We start from the raw sequence: 15,707 nt of genomic DNA on the forward strand, positions 1-15,707 counted from the left end.
ACTGGTACCTAAAGTGGCTTTTAAGGTTCAGGTATCAACAAGTGTTGGAGATGTGGCTTTCTCTGGGCTGAAAAGGGCTGTGATCTGCATTCCCCCCAGCCCAGAGCTTTAGAGAGGGGCTATAATTATAGAACTCGTGACAGAGCTGCATTCAGTTCACTCGTGTCCTCTCAAACATAACAATGTATGGTTGGAATCATCACTCTCATGCACACCTAATCAGAAATGGCAAAAGGAAATGGATATAAGGCCCAGGGATATTAACAGCCAGTTAAGAAATTGTGGGATAGGCTCTGAGAAACTCTTTGCATGTTCAGGATTGTAAGGCAACCTTGAAGAATGGTGGAGGCTCTCACTGGATTGTGCCAGTTGCTAGAGCATGTGGGGAGGTTCGCTGCCAGGGAGTGAGGGCCAGTGATGCTAGTGAGCCAAAGCAGATTGACTTAGCATCTTACTCAGAGCGGGACTTGGTGGTCTGACTGTCCTTGGAGGTAAGCTTCCCAGTAGCTGTCTCTAAAATTGCTTCTATCAGCAACAGGATATTTAAATTAATTTCTGTAAAAAAAAAAAAAAAAAAAAAAAAAAAGGATGTTCTCACTCAACAGGTGGGGTTTTGATTTGTTTGTTGGTCTTATTTTTTAATCATCTTTTTATATAATTATTCAACTTAGTCCAAAGCAATAAATGCAGTCTGAAAGTAAATGGATAAGGACACAGGAGTTATGGTCTGTGGGTTTTGAGTTTTTTGAGTTTTGTGCCCGTTTTGTTGTTTTTTGTTTTTTTTTAGGGGTGTTTGCAAAGAATTTTGTTTCTCTTATCCCTGCTCTCACTGACTGTGTGCAATAAGAAACAGTAAAGAAAAGCAGCAGTCTTGTGTTATATGAGATTTTGTGCAAATATTTTCAGAAGGTCAGCTATTGAAATGTGAAATAATGACACTTTTTTCCAGTCCTGTAAATCAGTACTTTTTAAAATTTGAAGTGTACCGACTCCATGTAGAGTCTTAGAAATCATTGCAGAGGATGAGAAATAAGAAATTCCTCCTGTAACAGGAGAAGAACAATAGTAATGCAGAACAAGATTAAAATTCCCCCTCTCTCCCCCAGGTTTTAAACCATGATAAATATTTGGTTTGAGCCAGTCTGCCCTTTGTTTAGAGTTACTTGACTAAAACTCTTGGCCCTGACTTGCTGGCAATTAGTTGTATTGTATTTTTGATTAAACAGTAGTGTAGTGGTGGTGGGAAACCAACATACTAGCATGGTCTTTTGGCTGTCTTCCCCTGCTTTTTAGTGTTGCCCTGAGAAACAGAGTATGGCTAGGCTCATCAGGGATTTAGCTTGGAATGGGAACAGATTTTAATTTGAATATCTTTACCTACTGCCTGCTGTCTTAGGCCCAGCCATTTTTCAGTGAGTTCGTGGGGGTTTTTGTTTTGTTTCCCCTGTACAAGTAGCTAGTTCATGTGTGTGTAGTGCATTTGTGACTCTCTGCTCTGCTTCTGGGCAAGTGCTCCCACTGCTCCTTCCTGTGGATGGGAAATGAGCTCAGCACTCAAGAGCAGGGACAGTGGTGTTACCTCAGCTGCTGCAGTTCAGAGAGCTTGTGGTAATCAACAACTCTCCCCAACTAGCAGAAAAGCTGTACCCAAAACTCTCATTTGAAAGCCTTTGAGGTTTGTGGAGATGTAAAGAAGTGGGGGGTTCCATTCTCTTGTGGTGCATAAATAAAGAGAACTTTTCATTTTTCTGTTATCACTGTTCCCACCCGTATCATTTGAGGACCTGGTTTGCTGTTGATGTAGTCATTTTCCCCATACCTGAACTCTGACAAATATTTGATCCCTGCCCTTTTTTAGTGGTACAAGGAGATATGCTGGCAGAGATGGTGTTTATGTACCAAAACTGATGCTCCTGTATTCTAGCTTGTGTGTTCACTGTTTTTGAGGCTGGAATACATACTAAATATAACAGCAGCCTAATCTGAAATGATTAGGTGTTTTTTTTGTTTTGCTTTTTTTTTAAGTCATGAGATCTTATTCTTATCTTCAGCAAGTATTGGTCCATGCCTTTTGGACCCATCTTGTAGTGATCTACCTCAGTGAGCACATTGCACACACGGGTGTGAAAAGAAAATACGTTTGGGGTGTTTATACTTTGCATTGCCATACCTCTGAGCTTTGTTTTCTTTCTTCATTAATTCCTTGTTTGCCTGCACATGCCATTCTCATACACTCTACACTAGTGGTGGTGGTTAAGCAGCTTTCCCTTTCCAAGGCAGGTACACAGCTGAAGATCTCCCAGCCAAGAGCACGAGATATTGCAGGAAAGGGAGCACACCATTTACATTTTTGCAGTTTTGTTTGTTCACTGAGTTAGGGGTATGGTGGGGAGAGCATGGTTTTTGGCCTATATTTATTAAAAGGAGAGGGAGCTGTAAAAAGCTCCCAGTGTAATGTGAGCCTTACACAAGGAAGAACTATTTATAGATCCCTGCAATATTTGCCTGAAGGAACTTGAGAGCAGAGTGGGACAGTGTTACGTAAAGCTGGGTGAGAGCACACTTGTGCCCTCACAGCTGCGAAGGTCAAACCCAGGGCTTGTCTTACAGTAGGCTTCCACTCTTCCTTGCCCTGAGGGGAGAAGAGGCTGATGGGCTTCTTCTGAAGGCCAAATCCTAGTGGTGAGAAACTTCGGTTTGTGGAGAGCAGTGGTGTGGTTTTCTTTTAAGAAGCTTATTATTTGTGATGCTTAGAGTTCATAGTTTTTTTGAGAAAACATGACTGACTTGATTGATGACTTAATTGTCAAATAAAGCTAAATGAGGTCACAACGGCAGCTTTGCGGACCTTGAGAGTGAGATTTCAAGCTGTACATGGCTATATTATGGTTTAAGCAGTTTTTTGGTTATTGCTGCTGCTATTCTGTCTTTTGTTCTTGTGTGGTGACTTTTTTATTCTAAATGACATTACCATGCCACTGGCAGTTAACCAGATATTGTTCTGGTTTTGCATGCCTTCATCAGCTTAGTACTTGTTTGTTATGAGGCTTTATAAAAGTGATTTTAGAAACCCTTCAGATCTTCAGCTTCAAAACATTTTTTATATTTTCATAGGCAGAAAAGCCTTTCTTCAGGAGGCACATACCTTGAGAAGACCCTTCATAGCGTATGGCATTATCACTGGGTGTTGGTACTTTTCTGAAAGACTGCATTTGGCTAGGTCAAGGCATTCCTAACACCACTATGAAGGAGAAAAAAATCCAAAACCAACAAAAAGTGTGGAATATGACCTGAATGTACTACAAAGCTAGGAAACCTAAGTAAGAAGTTTGATTAAAAGGGCCTTGAATGGCTTTAAAATTTTGGATAAGGGTGTAGTCTGGAGTTGTCCAAGATGTTTGTCCCTTTAGTTTTTACTGTAAAATTATTTGAACTCTTGTAATATGAGAAATGCAGAATTATGTAAAGTGTTTGAAAGTAAATAAGGTGCTTCTTACCTTCTATCACTCATATATGGTGCTTAGACTCTTTATGTCCCCTAAGTTAGAGGTTTTAACTAAGCAGTCAGCATTCTGCATGTTTAAAAGGCAGCTTCTGAGCAAAAGCTAACTCCCATGGTTTATAAGAGGGTATATACTAAAGCACATAATGAAATAAACTCAGTAAATTTTTTGTGATCATATTCAGCCTTTATCTAAAAGTTAAACAGTGAATGTTTATGTGTGTGTAAAAGCCAGACCTTCTGCAAATGGTTGTTTCTTCAAGGTCTGATGTGTATTTAAATGGAAGAAGGCATTTAGACTGGCTTTTGAACCCACCCACTTAGTGAAGAAATTGTTTTTAAATTAAAAAAAGCAAACTTTTAGAGATTCAAAATGTGCGTTACATAAGAAATAAGAAGTTGAATACTTGGAGCAATTCTAAGTTGCTTCAGTTGATTATTTTCCCAAACAACAAGGGCAGGTAAGCATATTAATCTTGTTACAGATGAGACAGACATATGAAGACATACATAGCTTTGATTTGCTTCAGTGTTACATGGAGCATTTTGCATCTGAATAATTTTTTTTTGGTGGAGGGTAGATAAGAACCTTGAGGATTCTTTTTAAACAGCTTAGTAAAACTTACCAGACTTAGTTTAAAACAGGGGTGCTTAGTAGATTTATAACATGATGCACAAAACAAGGAAGGCTATTTCTGGTGGGACTCTTTCAAGTACATAAAAGGGTGGAATTTGCACATTCTAAAACCCTCTGATGTGTTTAAGCAGCAGTTAGTACTTAGTAAATGAGAATTAGTGAATTAGTAAATGAGAATACAGGATCAGGGCTCTGAAGCTCCAGGCAGATGAGAAGAGTAGAAAGCTCTCTCAATCCCTTGATATCTTGTGGTTCTGTCTAAATTAGCAAATACTGTGGTCAGTAGGGGTGGGTAACTAGATCAAAACACTGAAGCTTCTTAAATCTTCATTACTGATTTGAGGGGGTTGCTTTGGGTTAGATTTAACTATCACCTTGGGCTGAATGTCCCCACTTATCTGTGCAGTTTGAAGCTTCTTGAAGGAGAAAATTTAATAGGTACATGCCAGATGACTTCTCAGTGATGTAACCCATGGGGCTACCTGAAGTTTCATGTCCCTGTGAGACAGCAAGTAGCATTTGAAGTTCATCTTGCAGCAGAGTTTTCAGATTCTTACTCAAAAGCGAATTGATTGTTCATATGTATCAGAGCTGTTATGCAAAACCAGCCAGTTCACAGTAAATGGTTTTGCTTCTGCTCTAAACCAAACAGCATGGTTGAATTACATATGAGAGTATGCATAGCAAAAGGATGACCTGGAAGATTTTAGTCAGATGTTCTGGAAAGATATTTTTTCCCTCTGTTAAGGAAGTATTTATTTAAATTAGCAGACATTCACCGTGTCCCAGTTGCCATTTTAGAATATTGTATAAAAGTAGTGTTTGAATCACAGAATCTGAGCTGGATAATTAATAATGGTTCAAAGCTTAATAATCGCCAAAGGGTGCAGCATGTGGCTCTTGGGTAGCACATTAGGAGTTCCAGATGTTTTGTGACTACAGTAAAACACTGTTGCTACAACCCAAGATGGTGGTAAGAATTATGTTGCAAAATTATGGATAACTTAGCTTTGCTGGGCTCTAGGTAAGCACATGGCTGAATATCTCTGTATCTTTTTCTGCTTTTGATGGAGGAAGAAGGATTATTTAAATTCATTTCAGTATTTAGATTCAGAGCTAAGTTCCATTTAGTGCTGAATGCTGAAAAGCTTCATCTCAAATGGCAGTGAAAAAGTGGTTTATTTGCTTGTATATGAAATTTGTAATGTATGAAACTCCCTTTCCCCAGAAAGAAAACCATGAATGAACAAATTTCTTTTCATGTCCAGAACCCAGAAGTGGCTGACTGTTGTGGAGTTTTTTTATCCCTCTGCCTCAAAACCATCAAATTTTGGCTCTTGTCTAATGTATATGTGTCTGTTAGCCTTGAACTGCTTTGCCTAGATAACTAGCAAAGCTGGATGTTTTTTTTTTTTTAATGTGGAACACAGTGCTGACTAATCACAGCTCAATTCTGGACTTGCCTTTCGTAATCTGGGCTGCCACAGGTACACTACAGTCAGTACCCAGTGTACTTCTTCATCAAGTCTTGGTTACGTTGCAGTCATAGTCCAATCTGTTGTGTGGATGTGCCATTAGATTGCAGAGGTGTTGGCTGTATGTAGAATTTAAGGTCTTGATATAGTAATCATGCCAGTACTCTGTTTCAGGCATTTATTGGGTTAGACCAAAATATGGGCATTCTACTGAAGTGGTGTGCAGGAGCAAGTCTTTGTGCTTGTTGATCACTCTAACAAGGTGCAAGGTTGGAATGATTGCCTTTCAACAAACAACTGACAAATTAGTTTTTTTTCAGAGTAGAATGACCTTTGTTAGAAAGATATAGATGATAACTTTAGGGAATTTTGCTCTTTCAGCAAACTGTTTTTCACTGAAGGATTTTGCTCAAACATTCCAAATTAAATATTTCTTTAGTTCCACATCTGTCTATTGGCCTCAAACTTTCATTGTATTTAGACTGGGAGAAATGGCAGAATACAGCCAATGGTCCAGTATAGCTTTTACCATTCTTAGGCAAAAGCTGAATTATATCACATTAGGTAGGAGAGGAGTTACTTAAATCCTATATGCAGGTTGCTATTGACATATGCAGTAGAAAGAATGAAATGTGTTGAATTTTCATTAGGAAAAGTTATCATCTGATTTACAAACTCTGCACTTTTTTGGATGTCAGATTAAGTACAAAACTACAATAATTATTTATATCTTCCTTTTTATGTCAGAAGGAGTGAATACCAAGGAGTTCAGTAACAATTTGTACCATCTTATTTACAAATATTGTATGTGCAGGTAACACTAACTAAAGAATAATATTAATATTATGTATTTTCTGGGGACAGTAGCTACCATGTCCATTTCTCTTTATGGCTGTTTTGACAATTTGGTAAATAGTGTTCAGTTGCAGTTTGTTTTAATTTCTGCAATAGGAAGACTTAGAAATTTAAAGGACAAGTGTGCACTGCCTGGATTAGATGGTAATATTTGCCTTGCAAGAGATGCTAGGCAAACAGTGCCTCTGTAGGTTTTAGAAGAGTGAACAGCATTTCTCCCCTGTGTTTATGGAAACTGAGGATATTTAATAAGTCTGAAAGGAAGCAGACACACACATTTATGCTGGCTTTCTTTCCTCCATGATACCAGGTTTTAAAGTATTTTTGGTGAGGATTGTGCGGGAGAGAGTCAGAAATGGTGGTCAGGTATGTCAGATGTTGGATGTCGTTTGTTCAAAAAAGTTACAAGATCTTAAATTCCCAGAACTCACTTGAAGGCTGCAGATTAATCACACCTTGGTTATCAGTGTTATTTCATTCTGGGGTGCTGTTTTCTTACTGGCTTCCTGAGGTTTTTAAGGCAGGGCCTGGGAGGGAGGGGAGAGGAGGGCAAGAAAAGCTGAAAAGTACTGTTGGAGCTTTTAGTTATTTAATCTTAGTCAAGGCCTTGTTTATAACAACCGACTTATCTAACAGTTTCCCAAAACAAATGTAATTCACAGATGTGTGGCAGCAGCTAGGACAAAATTGGGCCCATCTAATCAGTCAGTCAGTGCATTTCCAGTACTTTTTCTTGTTCATAGCTTAAACTGTTTCGATCTTCAGTGCAGAGGCGAAATTTAAGATTTGCATTTTGATTTCAACTTCATTGGAGCAACTAATTTTTAATATCAGTAATCTCCCTCTAGTTATTTCTAAGGAGCCACTTGAAAGGGGACCATTTGAAAAGTAATCAGTACAAGTAACCCCATTGTTCTTTTCAGTATGTACTGTGATAGTGCAGCAATAATGGCTGCTCTGCGGGGGAACCATAACACTTTCTGTTAAAGCACTTAAGTGAAACTTTCTCTTCCTGCAGCTGCCACAGTAGAGTATCATTTTTATTAGGGTATGGTATAAATTTATCATTCATTTTAGTGTGTTCCTTTAGCTGTTACGGTCCTTACAAAATACAGTTGTTGAGTCTCTGAGTGTGAGAACTATTTCCAGGTCAAATGATACCATGCAGAAATACAAATGTATGTAATCAAAAAAAATTTAATGAAATGTTTTGTGTATAAGGGTGTATTTTCCAAGAGTTAATATTGCCCATCTGTTTTCTAGTTACGGTGTTCTGATTTCAGTGCAAATGTATCCTTATTTAGACCCTCTGAAAGGGGGAGAGAATTTTGCTTTTTTGTTCTTACACCTGTGCTGAAGGGGAAAAATAGGAAAAGAAAAATGGTGCTGGTGCGGTGTTCCAGCTTTGTTGCAAATTTTTCTGGAGCTTACTCTCAGAAGGTCTAAACTCCTGATCTTTGTCTTGACAGTTTAGAGACTTGATATTTGAGTCTGGCTGCGAGTTTCTAGAAATACTGTCATGTTTTGTTGGAGCAATAATGTTATTGGCTAGAAATGCCAGAAAACAAGATGCTGAAATACTGAGTGTAACTTTAACAGCAAAATAAGATTATCTGGACATGTTCCAGAGATTAGAAAGAGGTTTTTTCACATAGAATTCTCAAGAAAACTGTTGTTCTGGTTCTCAGTGAAGCACTGAACATAGCATGTTCTGTTGCTGCACTTGCGTATGGACTTGCATCCACACCTGCTGTTTGCAAATCAGTGCAATTGTGTTTTCTTGCTGTCTTCCTGTTTTTCCCATGTTGTCTGGGTGTTCCTGTGTGGCTTGTTCTTCAGCTGCTGCTTATGCATTGTAGCTGTTACATCCATAAAGTCTTTAAAGTCCTTTCCCAAGCCTGTTTTTCTGCAATCCCACAATAATATTTTCCTTTCCTAGCAGTAGGGAGGATTTGCATCTTTCCTGACACTGCTGATAATCAAAAGCAGTACCATACCATCATTTTTTGCAGTGCCTTTAGCTCCTTACGCAAAATTATTGGTTACGTTTTGGGAGAAATTTGCTCTTCTTCATTCCTTCTCTGGCCAATTCCATCTTGCTGGGGACATCAGTATCCAGTGTGGAGGGACTTCATTCCCAGTTTGAGGCTGAGGCACTGGTGAGCAGCAGTGTGGTCAGTCCTTTTAACTCAGGGCACTTTGAGTTTTGTTTTCTGTGTTCTCTGTAAAGGGAGCTAGAGGTGGCAGCTGCCAGTCTGTCAGTGAGGGGCTGGGTGTACAGTGGAGAGGAAAGTCTAGTACAGTTATAGTATAAACTTGTAGTCATTGCTGTTTTGTTTGCTATCAGTTGATTTCAAATTATGATGTTATTAAAGTTCCAGTAAATCCACCAGGGATGTGCAGCCTGTCTGACCTGGCTCATACAGATGCTGGGTTACACAGAACTTTGGCCTGGCTGACATGAGAGAAGGTTGGTGAATGAGCCAAGGTGAATGGACTGTGCTTACTGCAAGTTGGGTTAGGCAAAAATATGGATATTTAATCAGCTGTTAGTAAAAAACACAGTACAAGGACTTGCACTTTGCTACTGTGTAAGGTGCAGAGTGCACACGACTGGGCAAAGTGCAGAGATAGGCAGTTGCCCTGTGAAGAGTGTAGGTGTTTCGGTATTTGCTGAATTTGTCAGATTAAACTAATGTTTAAGGAAAAGAAAATCATCTGTCCTAGTATACACTGTTTGGAATGGCTTGAATTGAACATTTGTTCCTTTTGTGTTCTGCAGACTTCTTAAAGCCAACTCTAGTGAAGACAAGGAGTTCCATCTGTGCCAGCCAGCCCCGGTCTCCAGTGCTGGTCCCCCTGATGGCACATTGTACAAGCCTGTGAAACCTGCCAAGCTGGACGCCACAGCTTTGCACGACTGCACTTTGGCCGCCACTGTGCCTCCCTCGGAGCTGTCGAACCATGCAGTCCTAGCCCGCGACACAGGCATTCACGAGGAGCACTATGTAAGCGAAGGCGTGGAAAATGATGTGCCAGACTGCAGAGAGTACAGAGATGCCTGCACCATTACTGGTAAGCAGTCAAATCCTTTACCTTGGTGAGCATGTGGTGCTAAAGAGTTAAGCTTCTGTTCTTAAGCTCATGGTGGGGTATCTGCTTCATGGATGGTGCTGCCACTGTGCTGCACATTTTTTCTTCTTTAAGAAGTGATTTCCCAGGCACCAGGATTTTCAGTGAAATTACTGTGTAATGTTTAAGGTCGTTGCAAATAGGCCAGACCAATGACAGCTGTGAAACCAGGTTACTGTATTTATATACTAAGGAAATTGAACCATTTGAAAGTTTGTTAGGAAAATAACAAAAGTCAGGGATGAAGAGAAGGGAACACTGCACCCTAAAGTTTATGGAATGCTTGTCTTAATGTTCAACATAATTTAGAATTCTATCTTCATACAAGAATTGCTTTCTCATATGAAGAATGTGAGAAATAGGGATGGGAGAAATAGGATCTAAGATTTTTACTGTACATATTTTTGCTTTTCAAAGCCATTTCATTTTTTCACATTCATTCTGGAACAGTAAAAGTTAATGTACATGGAATAGCTTCTTCTGCATGCTTTTATGAAAGGTTGAATACCCTATTATAGATTCATGCAAATAAATGGAATATGTGTTGAAGTATGGTATTTTAAACAGAATTAGATTCTTAGTGCTGTGGTCAGCTGACCCAATTTTTTTTTGTTTGAATAATCACTGTAACTCAGTTTAGTCATGGTTATGGCCATGAAATGACAGGAAGCTTCCATTCCAAGTGCATAGTTTGTCGGCTGAGCTGTGAGGTTTCTTTTAGCCTAACGTGACCTTGTGAGTTCTAAGTCCTTTTGGGAATGTTTGAGGAGTCAGCTGAGTTTTTGGAAGGAAGAAATGAGATGTCTGAGAAAAACAGCAATAAGACTAAAGCCGTTCCAATTGGCAGCCAGATACTTTTATCCTGAGTTACTGTCAGCCCTTTCTAGAAATGTCTTTAAATCAGAGAACTAGCTAATGGTGACTGTCAGCAGCTGCTTTAGTTGCATAGCTTAGTTCAGTGCAACAACTGTGTAGTAACTAAGGTTTTGTTAGTAAGATTTAGGAGGAAAGATCAATATAGTCTGACTCCAAGTTTTCTATTGCTATTGATTGTGGAGCTCCTGCAGGTAAATGGGCAGAAGACCCAAGCCCTGGGTTTGGTGGACAGTAGGGCAGCACTATATGGAAGTGGCATGGTGCTGCTACATGTGGGAGGCACCTATCATGTCCTAGTTATTTTTCTTTCCTTTTAACTTTTCTTTTTCTTGCTGCTCTCATTCATCTGAGAGTGTAGAGATAGGAATACAGATGTAGCACCATCTAGTGTTCTTTTTGCTGGAAAGGGAGTGGTAATGCTTTTTAAGGTCTGCCTGTCTTTTCTGTAATTGCAGTGCAGATCTGAATACTTTCAGTCAGATATTGATGAAAACAACTGGAGCTGGCGGCTTTCTTCTCTAAGACCACCACCACAAGCACCACCACCCCCATCCCATTTTTTGTAGAGCAGGAAGGGCTGTAATATTGACATGAAAAAGCAGAGTATAACTAAATTGCCCAGTAGTCACAATTTTATGAATTACAAAAGCCTCTTAGTCTGATTGCCTTTTTCTTATCTGTTAGCTACTGTCTGACAAATCCTGTCCCCCTGAAAATGGGGAGTACACTGGGGATGGAAGTAAAATAACACCAGATATTACTCTTGTGATAGCTGTCTGACTGCCAGAACATTTTTGTGAGGTTTTTTGATTTTTTTTTCTTTTAAAATATGCTTAACACAGTATCCTTAGACATCTTCTGCTAGTTAACTTTGTCTGCTTTTGCATGTCTGAATACTCACTATTTGCACTGATTTTGGTATGGCATACTTAGTAATTCAAGAGCTAACTGCTTAATATGCCATGTAGGTTTCCTTCATCCTTCTCTGGAAAGGGAGAGAATGAATGGACTGTAATTTAAATTGCCCAGCTCCTTCATTAGTTTGCATAATTCATTTGTTCATTGTACTAACTACTCTTACTAAATGCATGTAGGAGTGTGTTTTCTAGCTGTTCAGGACAATTTCCTGAAGGTTGTTGAATTATTGGGAAATGCTCTGTGGTAATAACCCATTCCATGTCTTACTTTGTTTGCAATTAACACAAGTAGATTGTTTTTTTTTAATTTCTAAAATAAAAAAAAAACAATAATGGAGGGGTGAAACAAAATGTCTTTTTCTCAGCAGGAAGGTGTTAGTGAGAAGAGTTGGTATTGTTTGACCCTCCTTGCAGGTTGTGTAACTTGCACGTTACTGCAGTGACTGCAGGGGAAGGAGTCATAACATCCAGAGAAACCAACCTTCTCTTGCTGCCAAGCCTCATTCACACAATCTCCTAGCAATGTTTGGGTGCAGAAAGTTTTCTCTGGGTTTTCATCTTGTCTCTATCCTTATTCAGGCTTTAAATATGTTCCCATATGAAACATGGGATTCCGTTCTCTTTCACCAAATCACCATCTTCATGGAAACATCAACCAGTTTTGTTAACTGACTGATCCTACAGATAAGTGGTGTCTTCTGACCATTTCTTCATGTAATCACTTTAAAATGCTTAGGGCCCACAGAATTTCAATTCCATTTTATGTGTGTGTCCAACCCCACCAAGATGCATGTTTTTGTGTTGAAAGGCTGAATTTCTATTCCTTCTGTTTCAAGTGTGATAAAACATGATTACCCTAAATTAACTCCATAGGCATTTAGGTATTACAGGTTGTTGTGAGATTGCTTTACTGTTGTTATGCAGGTGATGAGGAGAATGCTGTACCTGTGGCTGTCCTGTCCTAGATGTGAGTTACCACCAGACACTATGTGCTTGCTATTCTGAGACTGTTCCAACAGGGTGCTCTGGTTGGTTTTGGTACCTGTTACAGGCCTGCTGGTAGACTTCTAAGCTTTAAATGGTTAAAAAAGTATTGATAAAATATTAACAGTTTTGAATTGCTTCATGTTATTTGAATCTCTCTGAGTTCTGTTTGGATTACCTTTCTCTTTTACTGTTGTGGTTATATTTCTCTTTCAGTGGTGCATAACTTGCTCTAGCATTTGCTTCTTTTTCTGCTCCTTGTTTGGGGTGGGACTTCCATGTTTTTCTCAGTTTTGTCAATATGAGAGAAGAGATATTAAATATTGCTTGGTGGAACTCAACCAAAAAGCATAAGAAATGCTCTGCTGTGTTGGACCAGCCGGCTCAGGACTGTGTTTCTGACTCCAGAAACCGCAGATACCTTTTAGGGAGATCATGCACTCAGCCACTCTCAGTAATCTAGTCTCAGCATAAGTACCCCCATCATGCAGAGCTATTTAGTGTTGGAACCTGTCCATAGCTTTTTCTTATCTGGATCTGCTGATTGTTTTACCCTGGAAGTTCAAGGCTGCTACTCTTGTGTGCAGTGACACCAATCTTGCAGTTTCTGTCAGTATTTGTCCTATTTATGCAGGATTTTGGTGAATATCAGGTCTTATTTCCCCTTATGAAGTTACCTTCATGATTTTGAAAAACCTTCATCATTTTTATGCCCCTGTCTACTCCTCTCCCAGCTGTCTTAGTCTCTCCTTTAAATAAAGCTATAAGAATGTTGGTCCTTTCCTCAGCCCATTTACTTTATTGTAAGTTACTGTTACTAGTCTCATCCTGTAAGCTTTGATCTAGTTTTGATCGCTTGTCCCTCTTTCCTGACACTTCTGTAAGCAGTGATTGCTAAATTCTGAACAATATTCCTTTCTCTAAAGCATTCCAAAAATGCCAGTCCTGTTAACATGAGATAGTTCCTTCAGCATGACTGGAACAATTTTATGAGTCTGACTATTTCTGTCCAGCGTACTCTGAAAAAAATTATTCTATGTGCCTGCTGCATCATTGCCTCTATTTTGAATTTTCTGTCTGGCTTTTGGTACGTTCTCAGTCAACTTCATGCACATTCTCCCCCTCACCCCCCACATCCTCCCCCAGTTGTTTTCCAGCTTATATCCTTTTCAAGTTACCTAGTGGTTTTTTCTGATTCCTCTCCTGTGTCAGGTTGTCACGCTACCTCTTAATCTGTATCTTGGTCATATCTTTTTATTTTATCAAGGATTGTCTTTTTGTGGTTTGACATTTGGGTGGTTGGTATTCCTTTAAGCAGAATTCTGCTGTGCTCCCTATATAGCCGTCTTATTTATGCTTCCTAATATGATCCATGTTTTTTAGTGTAAACTGTCAATTCTGAAGTCACTATGAAAGCAACTGTTGGAATTACAAGTCCAGTGTGACATCTTTAAAGACATTCTTCTTAGATTTCCTGTGTTTTGAGAAGCACTTATCGTTCCTAAATATGTACTTTGTTCAAGGTAGGGGTGCATTAAAGCAGTAAGTGTTGATCAGTGTTCTGCGTTTGTTCTTTGGAGAAAGTACTGAAGGCAAGTGCCTAGTAGACTTTTTGGGGATTTTTTTGATTTACATTTTTTGTTTTCCTGTTGTGGTGCAATGAATAGTGAGGAAGACTAAATAGCTACATTTGATTATTGGTGCATTTAAATATGTGAAAATAACATTAATTCCATAATACATGAAGTCCAGCTTTACCTTTCTCCCTCAATGTACGTGTGTGTGTCCATAATGAAGCAACACATTTTTCACTTAAAGTAAGCATCTGTAAAGAGCAAGCTACATAAGATTTAATTCTCTTTTTGCTTGTGATTCTGTGAAAGCTTTGTTGACAGCCATTGTTTAGTGGCTGGCACATTTTGTAGCTGGGCTGAACAACAAGGAAAAGCAGGACAATTGCTTTTCAGGGTATTCATACTCAGTGATTTATCAATGGGTTTTTGAGACATTCGCAGTCTCTCTTGGCAGCTGGAAGATCCTAATGGTTAATGAATGTGTTTATTCTTACTGCTGCTGAACAGTGCGTGTCCAGCATGCTTTTGGTACTTGAATAGCTTTTGTTCCTACTCTAAAAGAATAGCCATGGTGGCAGAGATTCCTTTTGTTTTCTGTTTATTATAAAAATCATGACTATGAGTGCATTTATCTACAGGGAGAAACATTTCCATACTTTCATTAAAAGCAAACTTAATTTAAATTTATGACATAGTGTACTGTAGGGTTATAATATTTTCATGGACCAAATCACCAAATCTGTGTCAGGTTTTATTCGTAGCAGGTATGTGTGTGTAGGATGGAACCAAAGCAGGGAGACTTCAGCCTGGTAAACAATGGCATTCCTCACATTGGAACTGTGGGGTTTCATCTTTGTTAGCTTTGACATTCTCAACTTTATCCTAGTCTTTAGCAGGTGTGTTTGGCCAAGCTGAAAAGAGGTTGATGTGGAATCTTTTGTTTTCCTGTGGAAGACAGGATTTTGTGCAGTTTTTTCCATGTTCAGAGGCAGAAGAACCACTGCTTAAACAACTTAGGTTAAAGGTGTGGCAGAACTTGCAATTTCAAATCAAGTCATGCCATACCAGTCAAGTTACAGAAGCTGCCATGGCTGTTTGAGGAGTCTTGAGTTTTAGAGACATGAGACAGCTTTCATGTTGAAGAGTTTTTCCTACAGATGTTTGGCCTTGCAGCCAGCAGTGAGACTTCAGATGTGTAAGGATGCTAAGGCTATCTTTCACTTTGGACAAGTCAGTGAATTGGATTTTTTTTTTTTCTTTTCCCGAGAAGGTAACTACTTGCTTTACATTGAAACACATGTCCCAAGTTCAGCAGTATTATTTGAAAGTCTTCAGTACAGTTTCAGTACAGTTGGCCGCATTCTGGGCATCCTAGAACTGAATAGGAAATTGAATTGAACTGAAATAGAAATTGAATAGGAATATGGTAAGTCCTGGGGTTTTGCCTATTGCTCTGTACATATCCATGTAATTGTTAAATAATGCTCAAGAAATACTTGTAATTACAGACCTCAGTCAATACTTAATGACTGTGTCTATGTGGGCCTATAGAACTCAAATATTGGATGACTACAGGCCATGTTTTCCTCTTCAGTAGCGTAGGTAGCAGCCTAATTGTGTAGTAGAACTTTCATCCCTCTGCTTTTAATTTTTATGTGGATCTGTTTGTAGTGATAATGACGAGTTCATTCCATCATGGTCTAAATGGACAGAAAGCATGGGGAAGATGAGGTTATTGGGCTGTTCCAAGCAGCC

General features: G+C 39.1%; 1 protein-coding gene across 6 annotated transcripts in view; it reads left to right on the forward strand.

Annotated features, from left to right (window-relative positions):
* The window catches only part of TRAK1 (trafficking kinesin protein 1), a 124,221-nt gene that overhangs the window by 35,843 nt on the left and 72,671 nt on the right, over positions 1-15,707 (forward strand). For all 6 annotated transcript variants that reach the window (XM_068204490.1, XM_068204510.1, XM_068204518.1 and 3 more), the window contains exon 2: positions 9,252-9,544. Coding sequence is in view for 5 of the 6 variants with exons in the window: in XM_068204510.1 (XP_068060611.1) it covers positions 9,252-9,544 (293 nt within the window). In the remaining variant the exon portion in view is untranslated. The remainder of the gene's footprint in view (positions 1-9,251; positions 9,545-15,707) is intronic.

The sequence above is a fragment of the Anomalospiza imberbis genome, chromosome 1, assembly GCF_031753505.1.
Source record: "Anomalospiza imberbis isolate Cuckoo-Finch-1a 21T00152 chromosome 1, ASM3175350v1, whole genome shotgun sequence".
Lineage (NCBI taxonomy): Eukaryota > Metazoa > Chordata > Aves > Passeriformes > Viduidae > Anomalospiza > Anomalospiza imberbis.